Below are 27,439 nucleotides of genomic sequence, written 5' to 3'. Positions count from 1 at the left end.
CTCTCCACCCAGATGTGTTTCTACACATCTGCACTCGCTGGGGCACACCTGACGTGGACCTAATGGCTTCAAGGTTGAATGCAAAGGTACCCGAGTTCATAGCCAGGTCACGCGACCCGCAGTCCATCGGCGCGGATGCTCTAGTCTGCTCTTGGCACCACTTCCGCCTGCCTTACATATTTCCACTTCTACCCCTGCTGCCGCGGGTGATCAGGAAGATCAAGGCAGAGGGAGTCCCGGTGATACTGATAGTACCGGACTGGCCCAGGCGCACCTGGTACGCCGAATTAGTACAAATGCTCACATACGCCCCGTGGCGCCTTCCAGACATCCCAGACTTGCTGACCCAAGGGCCCATTTCCCATCAGAACTCCAGAGCCCTGAAGCTGACGGCATGGCCATTGAGACCTGGTATAGAGGAGAAAAAGTGTATCTTCAGCTCACCTGCTGCCCGGACCGCTCAGCCTTGCGGGTGCCTAGGATCCTCCGGTAAATCCCAACCGGTAACAAGCGAAACAGCATAGAAAGAAAGAAGGGATCCGGCACAAATTCTTCTTATAGTAAAACATCCAAGGCTTTATTTAAATATTATTTAAAAGCATCATGAAGACCGAGTATCAACTCAGATGGTAAGAGTTAGAGTCATGAAAACTTTACGCGTTTCGGACTTCCATTAAAAGCAAAAGAGTCCTTAATCATAAGTGTTATGATTAAGGACTCTTTTGCTTTTAATGGAAGTCCGTTGTGCCGGATCCCTTCTTCCTTTCTATGCTGTTTCCATTGAGACCTGGGTATTAACAAGAGCGGGATTCTCCCCCCGGTTATTTCCACCATGATCAGCGCCTGAAAGCCTGCTTCATCCCGCATTTACCACTGTACGTGGAAAATCTTCCTTTCATGGTGCAGAGAAACTAACGTCCAGCCTATGCCTCTGGCCATCCCCAGAATTCTCGACTTTCTACAGTCTGGCTTGCAAGCGGGATTGGCTCTCATTTCCCTTAAAAGGCAGGTCTCAGCGCTCTCAATCTTCTACCAATGCCGCCTGGCTCAAAAACCGCAAGTCAAGACCTTCCTCCAGGGCGTTTCCCATCTAGTTCCCCCGTACAAACGGCCGCTGGACCCATGGGACCTCAACCTCGTTCTGGACGGTCTCCAGAGGTCTCCCTTTGAACCCCTCAAGGAATCCTCCCTTGCTCTTCTGTCCTGGAAGGTAACATTCCTGGCGGCAATTACGTCCATCAGACGGGTTTCGGAGCTAGCAGCACTCTCTTGCCGCGAGCCTTTCCTGATCTTTCACCAGGACAAGGTGGTTCTGCACCCCCTTTCGGATTTCCTTCCAAAGGTTCTTACCCAGTTTCATTTGAACGAGGACATTGTTCTGCCTTCATTTTGTCCACACCCAGTTCATAGGGTGGAAAGGTCTCTGCATTCGTTAGACCTCGTCAGAGCTCTCAGATATTACATATCCAGGACAGCCCCCTTTAGGAAAACGGACTCTTTGTTCGTCATTCCTGAGGGGCCTAAGAAGGGACAGGCAGCTTCAAAGGCGACTCTGGCTCGCTGGATTCGCTCTGCGATCCAGGAAGTCTACCGCCTGCAACTCAAGCCCATTCCTAGTGGGCTGCGGGCTCATTCCACGCGAGCAGTTGGCACTTCGTGGGCCATTCGGCGTCAGTGGAACAGGTGTGTAAGGCTGCGACCTGGTCTAGCCTACATACTTTTTCAAAGCATTACAGAGTCCATACCCAGGTTTCAACTGAGGCAAATCTGGGGAGGAAAATTCTGCAAACAACAGTAGAGCACCTCTCTCAGTAGGCGCTCCGGGCTGTCTGGGACTGGTTCCTAGTCCTTGGGTTGTGTTGTCTTCTTTTATGTTTCCCACCCATGGACTGCTTTAGGACGTCCCATGGTCCTGTGTCCCCCAATGAGGCGTCAGAGAAAAACGGATTTTTGTGTACTCACCGTAAAATCGTTTTCTCTTAGCCATCATTGGGGGACACAACACTCACCCTGTTGCCCTGTGGGGCCTTGGTTCTCTCAGTACCTTATTTGGTTTTTACTCTTCTTTTCTCATGTTCCTCTGTTGAGAAGTTTTTTACTGCTTTTTTCTCCTACTGCTTGTGTACTAAAATGGAGACTGCCTGGCCCGGCCAGGGGGTGTATACTGCAGAGGAGGAGCTATGCTTTTGCATCTACTTAGTGTCCTCCTATGGATAGGCAGCATAACACCCATGGTCCTGTGTCCCCCAATGATGGCTAAGAGAAAACGATTTTACGGTGAGTACACAAAAATCCGTTTGTTATGCTGCTGTGATGTAATTGTTTGGCCCAATCACCCAGGGCAAAATTTTTCAAGCCTTTGTACATTATGCACGGGCACAACCACTGTTGAGGCTACACTGTCTAGAACAATTGGTCAGGCAGTCTCTATTTATGTTCTTTATTGATGCTGTGCTCCACGGTGTGTTACACATGGCCCCCTGCGGAATCAGATTTTTTTTTAGCTCCCTGGCATGTGTTATGCTCTGTTGCAAATTCTACCAATTTTTAAAAAAAAAAAAAAAAGCTGTTGAGAGCTATTGGGAGTACCTTCTGATGCTGTGCTACATGGAGTTTGAATCGTCCCCCCTGGAAAAACTGATTTATTTTTTTTTTTTTTTAAATCCTCGGTGTTACCTTGTGGAATAAAGCCAGAGTTCCAGAGTGAAACAACTGCCACTTCCACGGTGCTGCATGCTTCATAAACTGCGGTCTAGGAAGCAGGTGATGATGCCTCCTTCTCCCAACCTGCTTTTGGACAGATGCAATCATCGACATCAGCTTTGATATCCCAGCGTGGCGTTCATTTGTCCATAAAACATACATTACTGAATCACTTGAATAGAATTTGAATAGAGGGACACTTTAGCCGGTGGTGTTGGTGGATGAGGAGGGCAAGGCCAACACCCAAATGACCACATTGGCAATAGCACTGTAAAGTGTTATGGAGTACATATTCCAATTTTCACACTAATGATATAGGGGAGGTAGAAAACTACAAATGACTGCCATCCCTCCCCAATGTATATTACAGGGCCCACCTGAGAGCCCTAAGAAGTCTGAGATTTGAGGACAGCCAGTGGCCCTTCCGACATTTGAGTAGAGGGCGACTGGAGCTGGTGGTGCTGGTGGAGGAGGAGGAGGAGGGCAAGGTCAAAATCCCAACGGGCACATTGTAGCTGATCTTTTAAAGTGTTGTCAAATATGTCCCAAAAAAAGGAGGTGCGAGACAGACACCAATATAAGTTACTGCCCTTTCTAATCGAAAAAGAAGGAAAAATGTAAACGTGTGAACATATGCTAAAGTGTTTTGTTTTTTGTTTGTGTAGGTCAGGGCTTGATTTGACGTTTTATTACAGTGGTTAGGCACGAGAAACTGTTTCTTCTCAATTTCCCCTTTTTTACTTTGGTTTGAGAGCTGTTCTGGCGACTACGTAAACACCACGTGCTGCTCTGACCATGTTATTCAAAGACATCAGAAATGCAGTCAGGCACCTTCTACAGGCTGTGCCCATACTGTTTCAGCCTTTTCCTCAGTCACCACAGGGCACCGTTAGGTCCGACGTGAAATTATTTTGGTTTCCCATAGACTTACATTGGGGGTCGAATATTTGCGAATACTCGAATAAGAGGAGGTATTCGCTGGATATTCGGCAAAGCGAATAATAGGGTATTCGATCATCCCTACTCTTAATATATTGCAATCATCATATATAGCACTGTGTACTTACAATTGCTCCTTTTGCCCTTGTACCCATTTATTTTGTTTTTTATTAGGGCTATGATGTCACGTGATTAAAAAACAGACTAGCTAAATTCTTACAAACTTTATGTAGAAACAGGAAGTCTCTTTTCCCTTCATGAGTCATCATTGGAACTCTAAAGTGTTTTCAGTCAGCTACATTTGTAGCTCTAATAATGACTCCTGCAGGAAAAATACTGTTTCTATTCTAATCACATGATGTTGTAGACCTAATGGAAAATAGAAGAATTAACTGGGTAGAAGGGCAAAATGAGCAATTGTAAATACCCAATGCTATATGACGACTACCATACATTAAGATAAAAACTTTGATGAAAGTGCTTCTTTAACATGCGCATATACCCTAATACCCACTTGGTCCTACCTAAAGTTAACACATTAGGTGCCAAATATTTGATTGCTAATATTTCTGCAAGAGACAAAATAAAAAGGGGAAAAAAAAAAATTGTCCCGCTCTGCAGTTACTAGTGTATCCTGTGTCCAGTTGTAGAAAGTCTTTTCCTGGATCATTGACCATTGTTGGAGATGAGGCAGCAGGACTTGATAATGCTCATGATAGTAAAAAGTGTTGAGGTACATGAAGACTTATTCCTGCTACTATGCAGTGTGTAGATGTAAATTGAAAACCATCTACATTGGGGGGGGGGGAATTAAACACAGACGCACATTAAATTTAAACATAACCACACTTTTCATTTTAATACTTGATACAAAATAAAAAGAACCCTCAATGATCAGAAAACATAAAATCTAAAAATGTTTCAAAATATTTTCATCTGTTAAATTAAAGTCAACTTCCATATAAAAAGCTAAAATTCACAATTGTAAAAGTTTGTCTTGTTTTTCCTTTTTTATTTTGTACAAAAAAAATATTAAAAACTTAAAAGGAGGAAAATATATTACATGAAAGGCAAAAAAGTGATACAAAATCCAATTTCTTGTTGACATATTTTCTTTTTTTTTGTCTCGTTAATCAACCAGACAATGGGACTATACAATATTTACACACAAATAATAGGTTATATATATTTGCATAATTGAGTGTACACATTAGCTCCATCCTCGCTGAAGAGGTCTGAAATGCATTCATTGAGAAGTGCTTTGCCATCAGTTAGGAAGGAGAACAGAAGTCACTTGTTCCTTGAGTGACCGGTCTAAACTGATCTAGCTGTAGTGTGCAATACGGGATCAATGCTACATTCTGAGATCTAGGCAGCAGAGCTCATTGGGATTAATCGTCATCGATGATCACCTACATGTCCAGTATGGGACCGTTGAAACGCCAACCATACGGACTGCGCGGTCCTTACATATACAGTTATTTGTGACTGCTCATTAGACAAGGTGGTTGCGGTCTGTAATCTGTACCTGCATTGCATGATGCAGAGTTAGTTGAACTCTGGATTCCCACAAGGGATATTTTCTAATCATCTTTGCAAAAAAAATAGTCTGATATAACAAATACAGAATAATAAGATCAAAATAAAAGTACTCCCATCATCTCAAGGAATGGAGATGTTGACAGAATTCATGTACAGATGTGTAGCGTGCCGAAATTCATTATGCGTCAAGCTACATTGGGCCCCATGACTCTGGGGCTAATAAATAGAATATGGCTTTATGCATCTCTTTAAAAGAGGATTATTAAATAGGTTTCACTTTATAGTCGTACAAAAATTAATCCTATTAAGTCAGGATGAGAATATGAGACTATAGGGGGATGTAATGGGGATGTGTAGTGATTGGATATTAGTATTACATGTAAGTTGGTTCACATTACCCGGGGAGCAATGGAAGGTAAGAGAACAAAAGGCATTTTCGGACTAGAGCATAGGAGATCTTCATGTAGTGAGAGTCTGAAGCTTGTGAGGTGGAGGGCTGACCTGGTGCCCAAACTAATCTAAGAGACAGAGGAGAGGTTATTGGACAACCAGAGGGGGGCTGGTAGAAAATATGAAGCCCCCCATTATAATCTACTGAGAACTAACAGGAATCATTTCAACTATCAAAGTTCTTATGTCTCCATCAATAGTGTAAGCCATTACAATATTAACCGAGCCTTAATGAACTATACAAATGGGGCCTGTAGCACGGAGGAATAATGTCTGCAATCCTAATCACAGCCTCAGCGTAGGTGTAAAGGTAGTATGCCTCCAGAGTCTGTCACTCCGTTAATGAAGAAGAATCCGATATGTGTTGGGTATCAGAAAAGCCTCCTAAAGCAAGAAAGGATGAATTGCAATGTGGTGCTCGCAGCTAATAATTCTAACCCGAGGCTATTGTTTGGGAAACATCTCAGGGGTGCCATCTTTTTGCAAATACAATAAAGCTCTATGTAAGAAGGAATATTAACAGACCTATAGTGATGGTAAGATATGGTTAGTGTTCTGCTGGGAAATCCTTATACTGTCCTCTACGCAAAAACACTGTAGGAAGTCAATAGATGCTCAACTTTTTAAATCAGTTTTCTGGGACTTAGAAAGTGTTATTATTATTTTTTTAATCCATCGTCTGTGTAAAATTACAGGTGGAATTTCAATACAAGTATGATGCCATGTATATTTTTGGGGGAGGACGCAACCATGACATGGTTTAGATAGAAGACAGGATTGCTCTTCCTAGCACCACCTGTCCATGTTCTATGGCTCCAATTCATTACAGCAATTTCACAAGAATTCTGGGGTAAGTTGCCCAGAAAAGTTGCAACATTTTTGCACAACTTGGAGTTGCACAAAAATGTTGCAATTTTTGCCATTCTCACACCGGTTCCTCCCGGCTATGCCAAAATAGGTGGCGCTGGAGTGTGCTGCCGTGGCTCGAGTATTTCAGAGACTGGTGACTTCTGGTGTGGCACACAGAGGTACAGCCGCTCCTGATTCATTAAGCGGAGTGCCCCTCCCCCTTCATGAATCAGGAGCGTCTGAATCCACCATGTACAGTCATCAACACTGGTGAAAAAATGGCTAGTCTTGATGAATCAGGACCAATGTCTTTTATTGGGGCTCTGCTTCATTGATATGAATAGCTATAAACTAAAATATCAAATACAGACCAGGAACAAGAATGGCACTGTTGCTAGGGAAGAAGAAAAAAAAAATAAGGCCTTGTTCACACACTGCGTTTTTAACCGCGTTTGTTTTGCTGCAGAAATTTCTTGAGAAAATGGTTGTAACCTTTCTGCAGACATTCCACAGCAAAACATATGGAAAAAAAAAATAGCTGTGCGCACACTGCATTTTTTCTCAAGAACATTCTCTCTGCAGAATTTCTTGAGAAAAAGAATGAGCATGTCACTTCTTTTCTGCAGGTACCTTCATTTTTTGGCATAGATAAATGGTAAAAAACCGCAGGGACCAACCTGCGGAAAAAAACGCACCAAAACCTCACCAAAAATGCATCAAAAACGCAGTAAAACCGTATGCAGTTTTCGGTGCAATATTGGTGCAGTTTTTGACTGCAAGTGCGCTAATCTTTCAGACTCAAGAAATTTCTTGAGAAAAATCTTTTTTCTAGTGTGAACAGAGCCTAAAACCTGACCTCCTTTCTAATCCTGAAGAAATTGTTCACTTACCAATTCCTACTTGGTACAAATTGTAAACTTTGACTCCGCATTCGTATATTATCATTCTGGAGGTCGGTATTTCATAATCTAGCGTTTATAGGTCTCATTCTCATGTCCATGTTGCATCAGTTTTTTTCATAGATACGACTCTTACTCATTATACTCTATGGGGCTGTTCACATGTCTCATTTTTATGGGAGCAGAGAAGAAAAGTGCCAAAACAAGTCCGCGGGTACGTGAAAAACACGTACAGCACACGGATGGCATCAGTATGCTGTACATAGTTAACATTGCAAAGGATAGGAGAAGCTTTAGAATTTATCTATCCATCTGTGAAAACGCTGATGACACTGATGGTGAGAATGTACACACAATGGACGTACAATGGTAACACTGATCCAAATCAGTACCATTATTTTCACGTTCATGTTTAAACACAGATGTGTGAATGAGGCCTTATACTTCTCACTGTGGCACGCATGGCATGACAGTGATTTCTATGGAAAGGTTTTTAAGTTTTAGAAATTGCAAAATGTACAAGGTAAAGCTATGCAACAAAATGGTACAGTATAAAAAAACACCAAAAAAACCCACTGCAAAAGACACAAGAAATCAGAGCAAGAGAAAAACCACATCTTTATAGGCCGATTTATTGTTTACACCCTCCTGCCGGCCATGCTGATCCCCAAAGTTTACTTATAGGGAGGCACTGTGGTAGCAATACGCAGGTCACCATATTATGACCACAAAAATGTTTTGTTCGTTGTTTTTTTTTTTTTTTAAATCCTGTACATGTTAATAGAATAACACCGTACATAGTTACTACAGTGTACATAATATGGCAAAATGTAGTCTATGGACAAATACCATTTTAGAGGTTTGGTTTGTATTGTGTGACATAAGAGGTTATTTTCTTTTATCTGAGGATCAAAACGAAGTGAATGTAAAATTATACAGGAATACATCTTTCTAGAAAGTCCCTGTATGTAGAAATCCAAGCAATAAAAATGTCCACCCCCTATATTTCCCATGAAATACATTAATGGTACATTGATCTTATAAATGCCTGATCCACAAGGGTCCACAGGCTGGGATCCCAAGGAAAAGGGTATTCATTCCTCGTGGAGAGGCGGCTGCACATTCACAGCCTCTCTCCATTGTAACCTATGGGAAACAGGAGTGGTGATAGTCCACACTGCATTGTTCCCAGGACCTGTATAGTGCCAGAGATGATCTATAAGGACGAGCAACATGGTAGCTCAGTGGTTAGCATTGCAGTTTTGCAGCGCTGGGGACCTGGGTTCAAATCCCACCAAGGACAACATCTGCAAGGAGTTTGTATGTTCTCCCTGTGTTTGTTTGGGTTTCCTTCCACACTCCAAAGTCATTCAGATAGGACATTTAGATTGTGAGCCCCAATGGGGACAGTTGCTGATATATGTAAAGCGCTGCGGAGTATGTTAGCGCAGTATAAAAATAAAGATTATTATTAGGGATGATCGAATACGTCAAATTTTCGGCTTCGCAAATATTTGCCGGATAGGTCGCCGCTATTCGACTATTCGTGAATATTCGATGCGCAGTGTAAGTCTATGGGAAACCCGAATAACAACTATTCGGAACTATTTGGGCTTCCCATAGACTTACATTGGGTATCGAATATTCGCATAGCGGCAACCTATTCGTCGGATTTTCGCGAAGCCGAATATTTGAGGTATTCAATCATCCCTATATTATTATTATTATAAACGAAATGCATAAAACCGATGTGTATGCACTAAAATATATTACAAACCGTAACATTTTTTTTCGTATTATTTCCACAGTGCCAACGCTTTAGTCTCTTTGCCCTTAGAGAATCTGTATCGCGTTTCAGTCATGATTGAAATACTAGATAAAGAGCGGAGACGCTTCTAGACCCCATTCTGAGAGGGAAAGACCAATCATTATTCCCAATTTAACCAACAAGATGTTGTGGTAAATGCAGATTTTAGAAATGGCTGCGGGTAAACTGCCCGTCCGTCCTACGATATGTCCTGTGTGACTACTGTCCTTACAATGGAAGGTAAATATAGTCACGATGTGATATGAACATTGCCAAAGCGCACGTGGGTGAAAGCTGAAAAGAGGGGTCCAGACTCAGAAGAAACGTCTAACGTCAACCCCATGAGACAGCAGACTGACGAATTGTGACGGCGTTCCCCATATAAGCAGCAGTCAAGTGGCCACGCTTTTTCGATTTGCATACCTTAGTCACGTGGCAGCTAGACTCAGCTGGCTTCCCTTCTCTATTATATTAAGTATGTAATCGCCAACTTGCATGGGGTATACAGGCGAATCATGACAGTGTGCGCACCACAAGCTGTTACGATTCAGCAGTCTGCAGTCACACAGAGCGACTAGACATTTCTTATGAGACCAGACAACCCCTTTAAGAAACTGATTTTTTTCTGTTTATGACAATATCACTGGATAGTCTATGATCTGGAGCAGTGCCACGCGAATCTTAGCTACATATATGATAACTTTGTCGCATAGGTAAAAGAACCACAGTGGAAAAGTGGGGGAAGAAACAGGTTTTGCTGAACATTCCCTTCAGGCCTTTATGAGTAAACGACTGGATGAGAAGCTATAAATGAAGAATATAATTCCAATTTACAGAGCACCTATCAGCTCTACTGACATGTCTAGTAGTAAATACCTGAACCTTTTATTTCTCTGTTAGTCTATGTAGCAATAGACTGATAATTGGGATTTCCCATTCTCCCTGTCAATAGGGAGCGTTCTAATAATGGCAGACAAGGTTTATTAAGTGCTAACAGTATCAATGTGTGAAAGGAAATCCCTACAAAGGAGAATGATGCTAACTGGTTGTCAATTTCCAGAAGGGATAAAAGGTCTATTCAGAAAGTAAAAATAATTGATCACTTTTAGGGTAAGACAAATAGCAAGCTTTTGATACTACCTTGGTCTCTTCATGAGGAGTGGGATTCACAAAGGGCAATTTTGTAAAATTGCAGCAACACGACGCAGAAAAAGTATTTGGATACACTTAAAGGGAATCTGTCAACACATTTTCGTCACCTCATCTGAGAGCAGCATAATGTAGAGACAGAGACCCCGATTCCAGTGATGTGTCACTTACTGAGCTGTTTGCTGTCATTTTGATAAAATCACGGTCTTCTTTGCAGCAGCTCTGGCAGTTATTTAAATGTGGAGCTCTATAACCCCGCCCACACTTTGGATTGGCAGCTTTCTGCCCATATACAGTATACACAGAAATCTGCCAATCAGTGGTGTGGGTGGGGTATACAGCGCTCATGAATATCCTGGACTACCTGGCAGAGCGCCAAGTAGTCCTCTAATGATTATCAGTGATTTTATCAAAACTACACTAAGCAGCCCAGTAAGTGACACACCGCTGGAACCCGGGTCTCTGTCTGTACATTATGCTGCTCTCCGATTAGGTGGTAAAAACCTGATGACAAATTCCCTTTAACACAAGAAAATGTGCTACAGCACGATTAGTTTTTGGCGTATACATGTATTTACTAAAGTAGACGTGTCAGCAGCGCTAACAGATAGCCTTACCCTATGGCATACAGGATAAAACTACCCATACAAATAATTGTCAGCTGATTAATGATAAAACAGGTCTTCTTTCCAGCACCAATACCTGATAAAATACCAGTTACCAAGATACAGAGCCTGATTATGTCATTTGCACATGATTATACATGGGCTTTGCCACTGTACCCATACAAATTATCACACTTCATGCTACATATTTCATATTCAGACTGATTCAAAAGTGCTTTGTTATAATGTTAATATGAAAAGTATATTGGATTTGATATGGAGAGAAAACTGGTCAGCTATTATACGAGGGACACTTGTAAAATATGTGACCCCCTTCTGTTGTCCATGGGAAATCTCATTTAGGAGGTGCAGATAATGCATCCGGCCCCGTAGTTAAAAACGTCTTAAAATTCCTGTTATTTCTAAGCTCTGTGTAAACAGCTCCCCATCTGATGAAATATTCAAGATTTAACCATTAAAGGGGTTGTCCACTACCTTAGGACAGGTCATCAATGACTGATGGCCGGGGTCAGCATGCCGCACCCCCGCTGATCAGCTGTTCATCGCCCCAGGGCGGCAGCAGCAGACAGCCGGAAATGCTCAGTCTTCTGATAGTGGTCGCGGCCTGGTACTGCATATCCGAATCCCATCAAATCAAAAGGAGGCGGATGTACAGTACCCAGTAGAAGACGGAGCAGCTCTGGAACTGAGTATTTCTGCCCGCCTGCTACAGCCACTGGCACCGGGAACAGCTGATCAGCGAGGGGGGGGGGAGGGTGTTTTTGGACCTCGGCCGATCAGACATTGATGACCTACCTTAAGGATAGGCCATCAATGTCCAGGTAGTGGACAACCCCTTTAAAATACCAAGTAGAGAATGCTATTAGCTAAAAGGGGCATACTCATATTATACGTTTATCGCAAATTCATAGGATATGCCATAAATGATATATAGGTATGAATCCATGCTCATGTATTGGGAGAACATGGATACTGTCTCAGATGTTTGCAGCCCTCTGCATTGAAGTCTATGGGATTTATGTATCTGGTAGTAAAATAGAAACAACTGAGTAGGATGTGGATGTATGTGTGAGGCCTCTAAAGTTTCTGTAAATTTAAATGAGGGCAAAGAATACAAGCCATGCTACAAGAAAACCAAGAAAACCTGTGATGTGCATTAGCGGACAATCTCTAATAAGTGATATTCCAAAAAGTACCAGAATATAGGAAGAAATCAGAGAAAACATATACATAAAACAGAGAATAAATAAATTAAAATAGTGTACTGGACAAGAGAACAACATATGAGGAGGTGGGTAATGCAAATTGTGCTTTTAGGAGCCCATCAGAATCACTGTATGGCTCATTTATTGTCTGGCAAGTGGGTCTAGGCACCTAGTGGCCGGCTATTTTGATGAAGCAAGTCCCGTGATATATTATTAGCGCTTTGGCTCGCAAAGTAGGCTGGAAGATTTACACCAATATCACTTAGGGAGCCACTAGGTGTCTAGACCCGATTACAGTGTTTCTGTGATAAAGTACAAGACTCAGCTAAAATATTACTATATACAAACATACAGAAAGGGGAAAATGGCCTGCTCCTATCACAACAGCCTCGAAAACCGCAGAGATATGTCACCCCTCCTACAAAGAAAAAAGGGGCGCTTTAAATATCTATAATATGTCAAAGGATATAGGTTTCATAACACAAGTGTTATACATCTCATACAGAGATCCAAATGATACAAAGTCCCAACACTAAATAACGCAGCCTACATGGAGCTTACTGGTCAGAGTGCAGGCGTATACCGGAGCGGAGCCCGGTGACTGCACTGACAAGACCAAACACCTGGGGTCTGAGCAGTGCAGTCACCAGGGCTGAAGACCGTGCTTGTGTCTTACAGAGGGGAACCATAAGTAAAAGCTTTGCCTCTAGCTGAATCATAAAATGCGGCATAGGCCGAGGAACAGGGAAGTGCCTTTAGGTGAAGATGAGCAGACATTGGTACTGAGAATGAGCGCGGTTAAATTATTCTAAATGATCCTCCGTCGTCTGTTCTTGGCTGGGCGACCGGGGCGGTTCTGGCGGATAATAGGACGTTCAGCCTGGAAGAGAAGAATAAAGGGATAATTTAGCTTCTTATATGCATCATCAGCAGAAAAGCAAAAAAAAGTATCTAAACATAAAAAATATGACTGACGTTTCCTTCATGCCCGCCTACGGTGAAATTGGAATTCAAGAGATTAAAAAAGTCCACAAGCAACAGTTCAATAAAGGTGAACCGCGGTCCAGATATGAGGGACCTTCACCTCCACATGTGCCAAGACACAGACCGCGCTCCCCACGGTATGTCAGTGATGTGCTTACAAGGACTAGTCGACGCCATTAATTTACTAGCCCACTTCACCTTCTCTGCATCAGCAAAGACCGCCTGGCCCTTCATACATGGTACAGCACAGAGAGGAGGAAGGCTGTGCCGCCGCCTGAATCAGCGCAGAATGCAACCTCCTGAACTGCGAGAGACATTATAATGCAGCTTACATGACCTATACCAGTAAGTGGTATATATTTATATTTGCAAATCAACCAATTTGGACAACTGCCTCTATATTTTAAAGCATCACTCCAGTGGGTATTTTTTAGTACTGCAGTGGCGCTTTAAATGTAAGCCCCCTGCCCAGTCATCTACTCATCCTGAGGAGACTTCACCTTTTACCGACGCCACTACGATCCCGCAGCACCATCTTGTGCCCGTCACTTCTGACTAAACGGGAGTCAGAAGATACACCACAAGCTCTCAATGCCTCTTTATGAGAGCCAGAATGAGGCCACAAAGAGGCTCTCATAGACTTGTATTGAGTTGTGACCTCCATGAAACACTGCAGCTGCCAGCAGGTCACAAACCACAGGAGACAAACTGAAGCAGCGGCTAAAGAAGATGAAGCTGTCAGAAGGAGAGTATAACACAGAGGTCAGGGGTCTTACATTTAAAGCATCATACCAGCAGTGCAATAAAAAAAACAAAACGCTGGACTGGTGCGTCAATAGATTTTTAAAGGAGTACTCCAATCCCCAAGATCCTCTTCTAATATGTAGTATGTATAATAATAATCATATTAGCTAATACCTCCAATTACAAATGCAGTATAGTTCTCCTGATATAGCCATGTCTCTAACCTCATGTGCAGGGCATTGCAGCTTAGGTATCTATGGTTACGACCACAACTAACTAGCTGTCACTATCGTAACTATTTTAGTGAGTACTAAAATCTACTTCTTTTCATGCTGTCTAACTAGCTAAAGTAATTTAATAACTTAAGAATATCCCCTTAATAACATACAATTTTTTGTGGAAACTTGGTTACAGCTCTGCTTTGTGTTGCCTTGTAATGCAGCTTTCACATTCAGCATTGCATAGAGTGCAGGTTAGACCTCTAAAGCTAAGAACCATGTAAAGTAGATCCTGGCTAAACTACAGCACTTGCAATGATATAGAAATATATGCCCTCCTCTATAACAATTCTGATTAGACTGAAGACGACGTGGGTACAGCTCTTACATTTAAACCATTGGCAGGATCCATCGTTGGCCATTTTGCAGGAAGAGCTTCTATACGAGACCCCATTCTCTGGGAACTGGAACCACAAACAAATGTTACATGTCAGAATTAGAAGTCATTTGTCATCATGTAATAAGTTATATTTTATGGTGTATGTCTTCTTACAATCATTAAAGGGAACCTGTCAGCAGATTTGCGGCCTATAAACTGCGGCCACCACCAGTGGGCTCTTATATACGGCATTCTAACATGCTGTATATAAGAGCCCAGGCCGCTGTGTAGAACGTAAAAATCACTTTATAACACTCACCTAAACGGTCTCTGCGGTGGAGTTGGGTCATATGGGTGTCCTGTTCTCTGGTGCCGGCGCCTCCTCTTTCGGCCATCTTTGTCCTTCTGAAGCCGATGTGCATGACGCGTCCTACGTCATACACACTCACCTTCCCGCGCAGGCGCACTACAATACTTCGATCTGCCCTACTCAGGGCAGATCAAAGTGCGCCTGAGCAGGACCTCAATGCCGGCGAGTGTGGATGACGATAGACGCGTCATGCACCCCGGCTTCAGAAGAAGGACGACAAAGATGGCCGAAAGAGGAGGCACCGGAGAACGGGACAGGCATATGACCTAACTCCCCCGCTCCGACCATTGGGCAAGTATTATAAAGTGATTTTTACGTTCTACACAGCGGCCTGGGCTCTTATATACAGCATGTTAGAATGTTGTATATAAGAGCCCACTGGAGGTGGTCGCAGGGTTATAGCCCCCAAACCTGCTGACAGGATCCCTTTAAAATATTCAGGTTTACATTATAATATTCCAAAAGTATGCCTACAGTAGAAAACACTTTATTTTTTAAATTAGAAGTACTTTCAGGTACAAACACAAAGTACTATGACTGGAGAAAGTGACAGCTCTAAATGCCGCTGTCAGAGCCTGAGTAGAGGGGGCTCAGCTCCTGATCCCTCTCCGCTCTTGTAGACCCCTGCAGTTTATTCATGTCCTAATTCAGGAAGGGGTTGATGGAAAACTTCTTCATAGCATGTATTTTGTGGTTTCCGCTCCATATTGCCATTCTCTCACACTGCACAGAAGGTCTATACGAATCAATGCAAGAGCTGCTGTAATCCTAGCACTTGGAAGTGTCCTCAATATACACACGGACACAGCCTGCGCATGCCCATTTGGGGAACACATCCATGTTATTTTGGTTATGTTCACACACTACTTTTTTTTTTTTATGTAAATAGCAATTTTTTTTACCCATGGAAGACCATCAGAAACTGAAATAACGCAACAGCATTTATCACAGTGTTCTCACTGCATTTTTAAGGCTATGTGCCCATGATCAGGACTCGCTGCGTTCAGAACGCAGCGAGTCCTGACCGGGGGCCACGCATCTCCTCCGCAGGAGACCACAGCTGTCAGTACCCACGATCAGGGCTCAGTGCGCTGCGGTCTCCTGCTTGTGTTCTCTCTACGGAGGACGCAGGCAATTCCGCAGCAAACAATTGACATGCTGCGCTCTGGAAAGATGCTCCACAGGTCAGTGTTTGCTGTGGAATAAACAAGCACAGTGGGCATAGGTTTTCTAGGAATCCCGTTCACTGTGCTTGTACTGTACACTGCAGAGGTTTGGACACAGCTGATGTATGCTGCGTCCAAACCGCTGCAAATACTGATCGTGGGCACGCACCTTTAGTGTTTTTAGTGAATAAAACGAACTTTAGAAAATATTTACTGTAGTCAAAGTTCACATGTAATCCAGACCTAAAAAAACGCTGCCAAAAAAAGAGTAAAAGGTATGAGAAGAGTGAAAATTGGCTGATATCAATGCAGCATTTTTACGGTCAAGAAAGCAGGTCTTGGCTGCAGAAAAAAAAAAAAAAAAAATCACAGCAAAAACACTGTGTGAACACAGACTAAAGGAGTATTTCAGCAGAGTTTGTACCACAGGACTGGGCATTGCAAATGTGCAGCCAATATTTAATAAGGGGAGCAAATCTGAGCCTGGACAGTATAGGCTGTAAACTTAATCTCTGCTGTGGGTAACATCTTTGAGGATTTTCTAACAGACCCTAAATGATTTCATCACCCAACATCAGGGGTGGACAATTCATTTTCCCCAGGGGCCACATGAGAGACCATGACTGGTGTGGAGGGCTGGACCAATAGGCTGAGATTAATTCTGCTCAATTTTAAATATAATTATTGCAAAAATCGAAGAGAAGGACAGCGCATCCAACGTTGAATAAAAAAATCTTCAGTCCATATTTTAAAAACCACAAAATGTGGGCAGCATTATCTGACGCACTATGCGCTATTAGTAGTATCAACAGGAGGCTGGCACCCTTCCATATCAAGACAGAGATACATTGCAATTGTACAGTGAGCGGCAATTTTTTCTTTTTAAATTATAATTATTTTATATTAATATTAATTGTGTCACTTAATATAGAGTAGGATAAACTATACTGACAACATCCCCCTATATATAGAATGAGCCCACACACAGCACCCCTCTATATACAGCATGAACCCCTGCATAGCTCCCTACATAAAGAATGAGCCCCCACCCAGCCCTCCTATATACAGTATGCGCCCCCACACAGCCCTCCTATATACAGTATGCGCCCCCACACAGCCCTCCTATATACAGTATGCGCCCCCACACAGCCCTCCTATATACAGTATGCGCCCCTACACAGCCCTCCTATATACAGTATGAGCCCACACACTGCCCTCCTATATACAGTATGCGCCCCCACACTGCCCTCCTATATACAGTATGCGCCCCCACCCAGCCCTCCTATATACAGTATGCGCCCCCACCCAGCCCTCCTATATACAGTATGAGCCCCCACACTGCCCTCCTATATACAGTATGAGCCCCCACACTGCCCTCCTATATACAGTATGAGCCCCCACACTGCCCTCCTATATACAGTATGAGCCCCCACACTGCCCTCCTATATACAGTATGAGCCCCCACACTGCCCTCCTATATACAGTATGAGCCCCCACCCAGCCCTCCTATATACAGTATGAGCCCACACCCAGCCCTCCTATATACAGTATGAGCCCACACCCAGCCCTCCTATATACAGTATGAGCCCACACTGCCCTCCTATATACAGTATGAGCCCACACACAGCCCTCCTATATACAGTATGCGCCCCCACACAGCCCTCCTATATACAGTATGCGCCCCCACACAGCCCTCCTATATACAGTATGCGCCCCTACACAGCCCTCCTATATACAGTATGAGCCCACACACTGCCCTCCTATATACAGTATGCGCCCCCACACTGCCCTCCTATATACAGTATGCGCCCCCACCCAGCCCTCCTATATACAGTATGCGCCCCCACCCAGCCCTCCTATATACAGTATGAGCCCCCACACTGCCCTCCTATATACAGTATGAGCCCCCACACTGCCCTCCTATATACAGTATGAGCCCCCACACTGCCCTCCTATATACAGTATGAGCCCCCACACTGCCCTCCTATATACAGTATGAGCCCCCACACTGCCCTCCTATATACAGTATGAGCCCCCACCCAGCCCTCCTATATACAGTATGAGCCCACACCCAGCCCTCCTATATACAGTATGAGCCCACATCCAGCCCTCCTATATACAGTATGAGCCCACACTGCCCTCCTATATACAGTATGAGCCCACACACAGCCCTCCTATATACAGTATGTGCCCACACACTCCCCTCCTATATACAGTATGAGCCCACACACTCCCCTCCTATATACAGTATGAGCCCCCACCCTGCCCTCCTATATACAGTATGAGCCCCCACACTGCCCTCCTATATACAGTATGAGCCCCCACCCAGCCCTCCTATATACAGTATGAGCCCCCACCCAGCCCTCCTATATACAGTATGAGCCCCCACCCAGCCCTCCTATATACAGTATGAGCCCCCACCCAGCCCTCCTATATACAGTATGAGCCCACACCCAGCCCTCCTATATACAGTATGAGCCCACACCCAGCCCTCCTATATACAGTATGAGCCCACACCCAGCCCTCCTATATACAGTATGAGCCCACACACTGCCCTCCTATATACAGTATGAGCCCACACACTGCCCTCCTATATACAGTATGAGCCCACACACTGCCCTCCTATATACAGTATGAGCTCACACACTGCCCTCCTATATACAGTATGAGCCCCCACACAGCCTTCCTATATACAGTATGAGCCCCCACACAGCCCTCCTATATACAGTATGAGCCCCCACACAGCCCTCCTATACACAGTATGAGCCCCCACCCAGCCCTCCTATATACAGTATGAGCCCCCACACAGCCCTCCTATATACAGTATGAGCCCCCACCCAGCCCTCCTATATACAGTATGCGCCCCCACCCAGCCCTCCTATATACAGTATGAGCCCACACCCAGCCCTCCTATATACAGTATGAGCCCACACCCAGCCCTCCTATATACAGTATGAGCCACACACTGCCCTCCTACAGTATGAGCCCACACACTGCCCTCCTATATACAGTATGAGCCCACACACTGCCCTCCTATATACAGTATGAGCTCACACAGTACCCTCCTATATACAGTATGAGCCCCCACACAGCCCTCCTATATACAGTATGAGCCCCCACACAGCCCTCCTATATACAGTATGAGCCCACACCCAGCCCTCCTATATACAGTATGAGCCCCCACCCAGCCCTCCTATATACAGTATGCGCCCCCACCCAGCCCTCCTATATACAGTATGAGCCCACACACAGCCCTCCTATATACAGTATGAGCCCACACACTGCCCTCCTATATACAGTATGAGCCCACACACTGCCCTCCTATATACAGTATGAGCCCACACACTACCCTGCTATATACAGTATGAGCCCCCCACACTGCCCTCCTATATACAGTATGAGCCCCCACACTGCCCTCCTATATACAGTATGAGCCCACGCACAGCCCTCCGATATACCGTATAAGCCCACACACAGCCCTCCTATATACAGTATGAGCCCCCACACAGCCCTCCTATATACAGTATGAGCCCCCACACTGCCCTCCTATATACAGCATAAGCCCCCACACAGCCCTCCTATATACAGTATAAGCCCCCACACAGCCCTCCTATATACAGTATGAGCCCACACCCAACCCTCCAATACACAGTATGAGCACCAAACAGCCCTCCTATATACAGTATAAGCTCCCACACAGCCCTCCTATATACAGTATGAGCTCCCACACAGCCCTCCTATATACAGTATGAGCCCCCACACTGCCCTCCTATATACAGCATGAGCCCCCACACAGCCCTCCTATATACAGTATGAGCCCACACCCAACCCTCCAGTACACAGTATGAGCACCAAACAGCCCTCCTATATACAGTATAAGCTCCCACGCAGCCCTCCTATATACAGTATGAGCTCCCACACAGCCCTTCTATATACAGTATGAGCCCCCACACTGCCCTCCTATATACAGTATAAGCCCCCACACAGCCCTCCTATATACAGTATGAGCCCACACCCAACCCTCCAATACACAGTATGAGCACCAAACAGCCCTCCTATATACAGTATAAGCTCCCACACAGCCCTCCTATATACAGTATGAGCTCCCACACAGCCCTCCTATATACAGTATAAGCCCCCACACAGCCCTCCTATATACAGTATGAGCCCACACCCAACCCTCCAATACACAGTATGAGCACCAAACAGCCCTCCTATATACAGTATAAGCTCCCACACAGCCCTCCTATATACAGTATGAGCTCCCACACAGCCCTCCTATATACAGTATGAGCCCACACACTGCCCTCCTATATACAGTATGAGCTCACACAGTACCCTCCTATATACAGTATGAGCCCCCACACAGCCCTCCTATATACAGTATGAGCCCCCACACAGCCCTCCTATATACAGTATGAGCCCACACCCAGCCCTCCTATATACAGTATGAGCCCCCACCCAGCCCTCCTATATACAGTATGCGCCCCCACCCAGCCCTCCTATATACAGTATGAGCCCACACACAGCCCTCCTATATACAGTATGAGCCCACACACTGCCCTCCTATATACAGTATGAGCCCACACACTGCCCTCCTATATACAGTATGAGCCCACACACTACCCTGCTATATACAGTATGAGCCCCCCACACTGCCCTCCTATATACAGTATGAGCCCCCACACTGCCCTCCTATATACAGTATGAGCCCACGCACAGCCCTCCGATATACCGTATAAGCCCACACACAGCCCTCCTATATACAGTATGAGCCCCCACACAGCCCTCCTATATACAGTATGAGCCCCCACACTGCCCTCCTATATACAGCATAAGCCCCCACACAGCCCTCCTATATACAGTATAAGCCCCCACACAGCCCTCCTATATACAGTATGAGCCCACACCCAACCCTCCAATACACAGTATGAGCACCAAACAGCCCTCCTATATACAGTATAAGCTCCCACACAGCCCTCCTATATACAGTATGAGCTCCCACACAGCCCTCCTATATACAGTATGAGCCCCCACACTGCCCTCCTATATACAGCATGAGCCCCCACACAGCCCTCCTATATACAGTATGAGCCCACACCCAACCCTCCAGTACACAGTATGAGCACCAAACAGCCCTCCTATATACAGTATAAGCTCCCACGCAGCCCTCCTATATACAGTATGAGCTCCCACACAGCCCTTCTATATACAGTATGAGCCCCCACACTGCCCTCCTATATACAGTATAAGCCCCCACACAGCCCTCCTATATACAGTATGAGCCCACACCCAACCCTCCAATACACAGTATGAGCACCAAACAGCCCTCCTATATACAGTATAAGCTCCCACACAGCCCTCCTATATACAGTATGAGCTCCCACACAGCCCTCCTATATACAGTATAAGCCCCCACACAGCCCTCCTATATACAGTATGAGCCCACACCCAACCCTCCAATACACAGTATGAGCACCAAACAGCCCTCCTATATACAGTATAAGCTCCCACACAGCCCTCCTATATACAGTATGAGCTCCCACACAGCCCTCCTATATACAGTATGAGCCCCCACACTGCCCTCCTATATACAGCATAAGCCCCCACACAGCCCTCCTATATACAGTATGAGCCCACACCCAACCCTCCAATACACAGTATGAGCACCAAACAGCCCTCCTATATACAGTATAAGCTCCCACGCAGCCCTCCTATATACAGTATGAGCTCCCACACAGCCCTCCTATATACAGTATGAGCCCCCACACTGCCCTCCTATATACAGTATAAGCCCCCACACAGCCCTCCTATATACAGTATGAGCCCACACCCAACCCTCCAATACACAGTATGAGCACCAAACAGCCCTCCTATATACAGTATAAGCTCCCACACAGCCCTCCTATATACAGTATGAGCCCACACAGCCCTCCTATATACAGTATGAGCACCAAACAGCCCTCCTATATACAGTATGAGCACCAAACAGCCCTCCTATATACAGTATGAGCCCCCACACAGCCCTCCTATATACAGTATGAGCCCCCACACAGCCCTCCTATATACAGTATGAGCACCAAACAGCCCTCCTATATACAGTATGAGCTCCCACACAGCCCTCCTATATACAGTATGAGCCCACATAGCCCTCCTATATACAGTATGAGCCCCCTTTGGATGCAGCTCATCAATATTCTACCAGGATGGACTTTCTCTACAAGAAAATACTAACATCTGCATCCGGCATGTAATAGTCACATAAGTCTGCCGATAAGAACAGCGGCACAGACATAGCTGAAACAGTGCTGCAGCAGGGAGCATACATTGTTTTTATTTTTACTGAGGCTCTGAATTAATTAAGCTGGGGATGTCCAATAGTAGACAACACTTAAGTTAAAAAGGTTCTCTGAGGAAAAGAAAATGGAATACTAAGAAAAAAAATATATAATAAGAAAAAATGTCTATAAATTCATAAATACTTTCAATTATACAAGGCAGGTTATGTTATGAGGACAAAGCTCGATGCCTCGTTCCTGCTTTGTCGGACAGTCAGTGGGAAGTAAATGAACACACCGTCCGCCTGCCATAATCTGTACTGTACGGATCACAGGTGAGAGCCATTCAGATGGCATCTTATGATGGAGCAGACACTGAACCTGATTAAAAGGGCAAGAAAAAGGGACGCAGGTCTGACAAGCTGTATGTCCCGACACAGGCCATGCTGCTGTGTGGTTAGTGAGGGATTTAAGTTCACCGATATGACGGCGGTGCGCATACCCCCTATACAGGATTAGCATTTCAAACAAATTAAAGATGTTTATGAAGATTTCATCAATTGTTTTCTGTAGTCCCCTTTAAAGAAGTTTACATGCTGCCTTGGAAGCATTAAAGGGATTGGCAATGCTCTTTAATAGGTAAAATTCATTTTATAAAAATATTTTAGTGTAGGACTGCTTCAAATGAGATTTGCCGTGACGTGGCGAAGCAGCTCAAGAAATTGCAATTTTTTGCCAAAAATCTCAAAAAAAAAAAAAAAATTTTTTATAATGCAGTTTGGAATATTTGATGCCTTAGTGCACATTGGTGCTGGCTCTTTGTTGTTTCTTTGTTGAATTGGTCGGTGGTTGACCTCCACCTTGCTATGCACCCCAATTTGGGATGTATTCCATCTGTATAGATTTTGGCGTTTGGTGACTGTTCACATTGGGTCATCAGGCTTTGTCCACAGGCTATATATATACTTCATGCAGCATTTGCTTGGACCTGTCCCGCCCACAGCCATGACTCAGTCATGGGTACGGGACTGCAATAGACCAGGTGAGTGCTGCTGAGAGCAGTTCTGCTATTTATATGTGAGGCCGCATGGCACATTTTATAAAAATATTTTAGTGTAGGACTGCTTCAAATGAGATTTGCCGTGACGTGGCGAAGCAGCTCAAGAAATTGCAATTTTTTGCCAAAAATCTCAAAAAAAAAAAAAATTTTTTATAATGCAGTTTGGAATATTTGATGCCTTAGTGCACATTGGTGCTGGCTCTTTGTTGTTTCTTTGTTGAATTGGTCGGTGGTTGACCTCCACCTTGCTATGCACCCCAATTTGGGATGTATTCCATCTGTATAGATTTTGGCGTTTGGTGACTGTTCACATTGGGTCATCAGGCTTTGTCCACAGGCTATATATATACTTCATGCAGCATTTGCTTGGACCTGTCCCGCCCACAGCCATGACTCAGTCATGGGTACGGGACTGCAATAGACCAGGTGAGTGCTGCTGAGAGCAGTTCTGCTATTTATATGTGAGGCCGCATGGCACATTTTATAAAAATATTTTAGTGTAGGACTGCTTCAAATGAGATTTGCCGTGACGTGGCGAAGCAGCTCAAGAAATTGCAATTTTTTGCCAAAAATCTCAAAAAAAAAAAATTTTTTATAATGCAGTTTGGAATATTTGATGCCTTAGTGCACATTGGTGCTGGCTCTTTGTTGTTTCTTTGTTGAATTGGTCGGTGGTTGACCTCCACCTTGCTATGCACCCCAATTTGGGATGTATTCCATCTGTATAGATTTTGGCGTTTGGTGACTGTTCACATTGGGTCATCAGGCTTTGTCCACAGGCTATATATATACTTCATGCAGCATTTGCTTGGACCTGTCCCGCCCACAGCCATGACTCAGTCATGGGTACGGGACTGCAATAGACCAGGTGAGTGCTGCTGAGAGCAGTTCTGCTATTTATATGTGAGGCCGCATGGCACATTTTATAAAAATATTTTAGTGTAGGACTGCTTCAAATGAGATTTGCCGTGACGTGGCGAAGCAGCTCAAGAAATTGCAATTTTTTGCCAAAAATCTCAAAAAAAAAATTTTTTATAATGCAGTTTGGAATATTTGATGCCTTAGTGCACATTGGTGCTGGCTCTTTGTTGTTTCTTTGTTGAATTGGTCGGTGGTTGACCTCCACCTTGCTATGCACCCCAATTTGGGATGTATTCCATCTGTATAGATTTTGGCGTTTGGTGACTGTTCACATTGGGTCATCAGGCTTTGTCCACAGGCTATATATATACTTCATGCAGCATTTGCTTGGACCTGTCCCGCCCACAGCCATGACTCAGTCATGGGTACGGGACTGCAATAGACCAGGTGAGTGCTGCTGAGAGCAGTTCTGCTATTTATATGTGAGGCCGCATGGCACATTTTATAAAAATATTTTAGTGTAGGACTGCTTCAAATGAGATTTGCCGTGACGTGGCGAAGCAGCTCAAGAAATTGCAATTTTTTGCCAAAAATCTCAAAAAAAAAAAATTTTTTATAATGCAGTTTGGAATATTTGATGCCTTAGTGCACATTGGTGCTGGCTCTTTGTTGTTTCTTTGTTGAATTGGTCGGTGGTTGACCTCCACCTTGCTATGCACCCCAATTTGGGATGTATTCCATCTGTATAGATTTTGGCGTTTGGTGACTGTTCACATTGGGTCATCAGGCTTTGTCCACAGGCTATATATATACTTCATGCAGCATTTGCTTGGACCTGTCCCGCCCACAGCCATGACTCAGTCATGGGTACGGGACTGCAATAGACCAGGTGAGTGCTGCTGAGAGCAGTTCTGCTATTTATATGTGAGGCCGCATGGCACATTTTATAAAAATATTTTAGTGTAGGACTGCTTCAAATGAGATTTGCCGTGACGTGGCGAAGCAGCTCAAGAAATTGCAATTTTTTGCCAAAAATCTCAAAAAAAAAAAAAAAAAAAAAAAAAAAAAAAAAAAAAAAAAAAAAAAAAAAAAAAAAAAAAAAAAATTTTTTATAATGCAGTTTGGAATATTTGATGCCTTAGTGCACATTGGTGCTGGCTCTTTGTTGTTTCTTTCAATTATACAAGGCAGGTTATGTTATGAGGACAAAGCTCGATGCCTCGTTCCTGCTTTGTCGGACAGTCAGTGGGAAGTAAATGAACACACCGTCCGCCTGCCATAATCTGTACTGTACGGATCACAGGTGAGAGCCATTCAGATGGCATCTTATGATGGAGCAGACACTGAACCTGATTAAAAGGGCAAGAAAAAGGGACGCAGGTCTGACAAGCTGTATGTCCCGACACAGGCCATGCTGCTGTGTGGTTAGTGAGGGATTTAAGTTCACCGATATGACGGCGGTGCGCATACCCCCTATACAGGATTAGCATTTCAAACAAATTAAAGATGTTTATGAAGATTTCATCAATTGTTTTCTGTAGTCCCCTTTAAAGAAGTTTACATGCTGCCTTGGAAGCATTAAAGGGATTGGCAATGCTCTTTAATAGGTAAAATTCCTTGTAAAAACAAGTAACTTTGCCATTAAAAAACCTCTCTGTTCGCAATCGTTTTATTTTCCTGCTCACTGCCAAGGTTACCAGCCTCTGCTGCAGTCTAGCAGCGGTGGCTGACCATGTGCAAGGCTTGTACATTCTTTTCCTATAGAGCGTGTAAGCCGGCTGGCTCGCTAGCGCGCAGTGTTAGCTCGTCATCAGATCAGGTCCAGTGCGCGTCTCCGAGACTGCAGAGGTAAGGCTTTCTCATATAGCAGCATCAGGAGCGCACAGCTCTGGCCAGAAGCTGGACGATGATTCTGGTCCCAACTATCAATCAGGCAGGAGCATGCCACATATCAACCATCACGATATCTGGGGAGTGGCGCCTACAGAGACGAGAGCAACCCGAGGAGTGTATATAGCTGAACTGCATGCACAATTATTGTAATTCAACCTACTTTTGGCCTCTTCTTCTTCCTCTACGGGAGCGTTTCAGCAGCTGGGGTGGCACCTGATGGGCAGAGAACAGTTCAGGTCAAAAGAGTGCTATGTGTAAAATATACCCAATTGTTTTACTTTTTTTCTTGAATTTAGTAGAAAGGACTGGATTATGCTTCCAATAGCCAAGATAACTCATAAAGCGATTTGTATATTACTCAGTTTAGATGGCTGTAATGGTCATCCAAAGTCGGATTTAATTTTTTTTTTAACAACTCACAGGGCATTAAAGGATGTCTGTCCATACAAACTAATCAAGTCACGTATGTGGTCTCTGTGCACCCTTGGTGTGGCCCAGCAGTTCAGTACATCCATCTCTGCCTCATCTGGCTGTAAAGAGGAGGAGAGATAAGAGGAAAAATAAGGAGGTGGGAAGGTGCCGTGAAGGGCTTGGCCACGCCAATGGTGCACAGAGCGCCTGTGCATGGTCTGAACAGTTAATTTGCTAACATATTCTCTGTTAATGCTCTCAGTTATGCCCTTAATATATAACTAGCTTTACAACTTATTTTGTGTATTCGAAGCATAATCGAGTTTGAATACTTTGTGCAGACTTCCTTTAAAGGGAACTGACTAAACATGGAGCATGCTGCTATACTGCATGGCAATCCAGTGTTAAAGGGAATCTGTCACCAGGATTTTGCTATGTAAGCTGAGGACAGCATGCTGCAAGAGTTAAAAAAGCAAAAAACATCTGTGTTTCTCTTACCTACATTGAGCTATTGTTTACTCATTCTATAGGGTTTATTTTTCTGTGATTAAAGGAAACCAGTCACCAGGATATAAGCTAAAGCCAGTGCTATACTGGCACTATCAGGTTGATTCTATACATACCTGTAGTGGTCAGCTCAGATGTTTAGGTTTTGAAATCCAAAAAAGTAAACTTTATAAAATGAGCTGCTTGTTGAGTGACAGCAGCACTGGAGCAAATAATATATTCATAGTTATCCCCTCCCCCTGTTATAATTAGCATAAGTATTATACAAACTATTCACTTTGTCTGTTGCAGGACCTGTGTGAAGTCATACCCATGTGACCAAAAGGGGCGGGCCTCAGCCACCAAAGCTGGATACCAGGTCACATGGGTATGACCTCACACAGGTCCTGCAAGAGACAA

At 44.2% G+C, this 27,439-nt stretch overlaps 1 protein-coding gene across 1 annotated transcript in view; it reads right to left on the bottom strand.

Annotated features, from left to right (window-relative positions):
- Positions 1-4,529: 4,529 nt before the first annotated feature.
- Positions 4,530-27,439, bottom strand: part of MBD6 (methyl-CpG binding domain protein 6) — a 123,646-nt gene continuing 100,736 nt past the window's right edge. The window contains exons 11-13 of the mRNA XM_075337078.1: positions 26,283-26,335; positions 14,504-14,579; positions 4,530-13,049 (exon numbers count right to left, since the gene is read on the bottom strand). Of these exons, the coding sequence (XP_075193193.1) occupies positions 12,978-13,049; positions 14,504-14,579; positions 26,283-26,335 (201 nt within the window). The 3' untranslated portion in view covers positions 4,530-12,977. The remainder of the gene's footprint in view (positions 13,050-14,503; positions 14,580-26,282; positions 26,336-27,439) is intronic.

This window comes from Anomaloglossus baeobatrachus, chromosome 2 (genome assembly GCF_048569485.1).
Source record: "Anomaloglossus baeobatrachus isolate aAnoBae1 chromosome 2, aAnoBae1.hap1, whole genome shotgun sequence".
Lineage (NCBI taxonomy): Eukaryota > Metazoa > Chordata > Amphibia > Anura > Aromobatidae > Anomaloglossus > Anomaloglossus baeobatrachus.
This window is presented reverse-complemented; position numbering and strand designations above follow the sequence as displayed.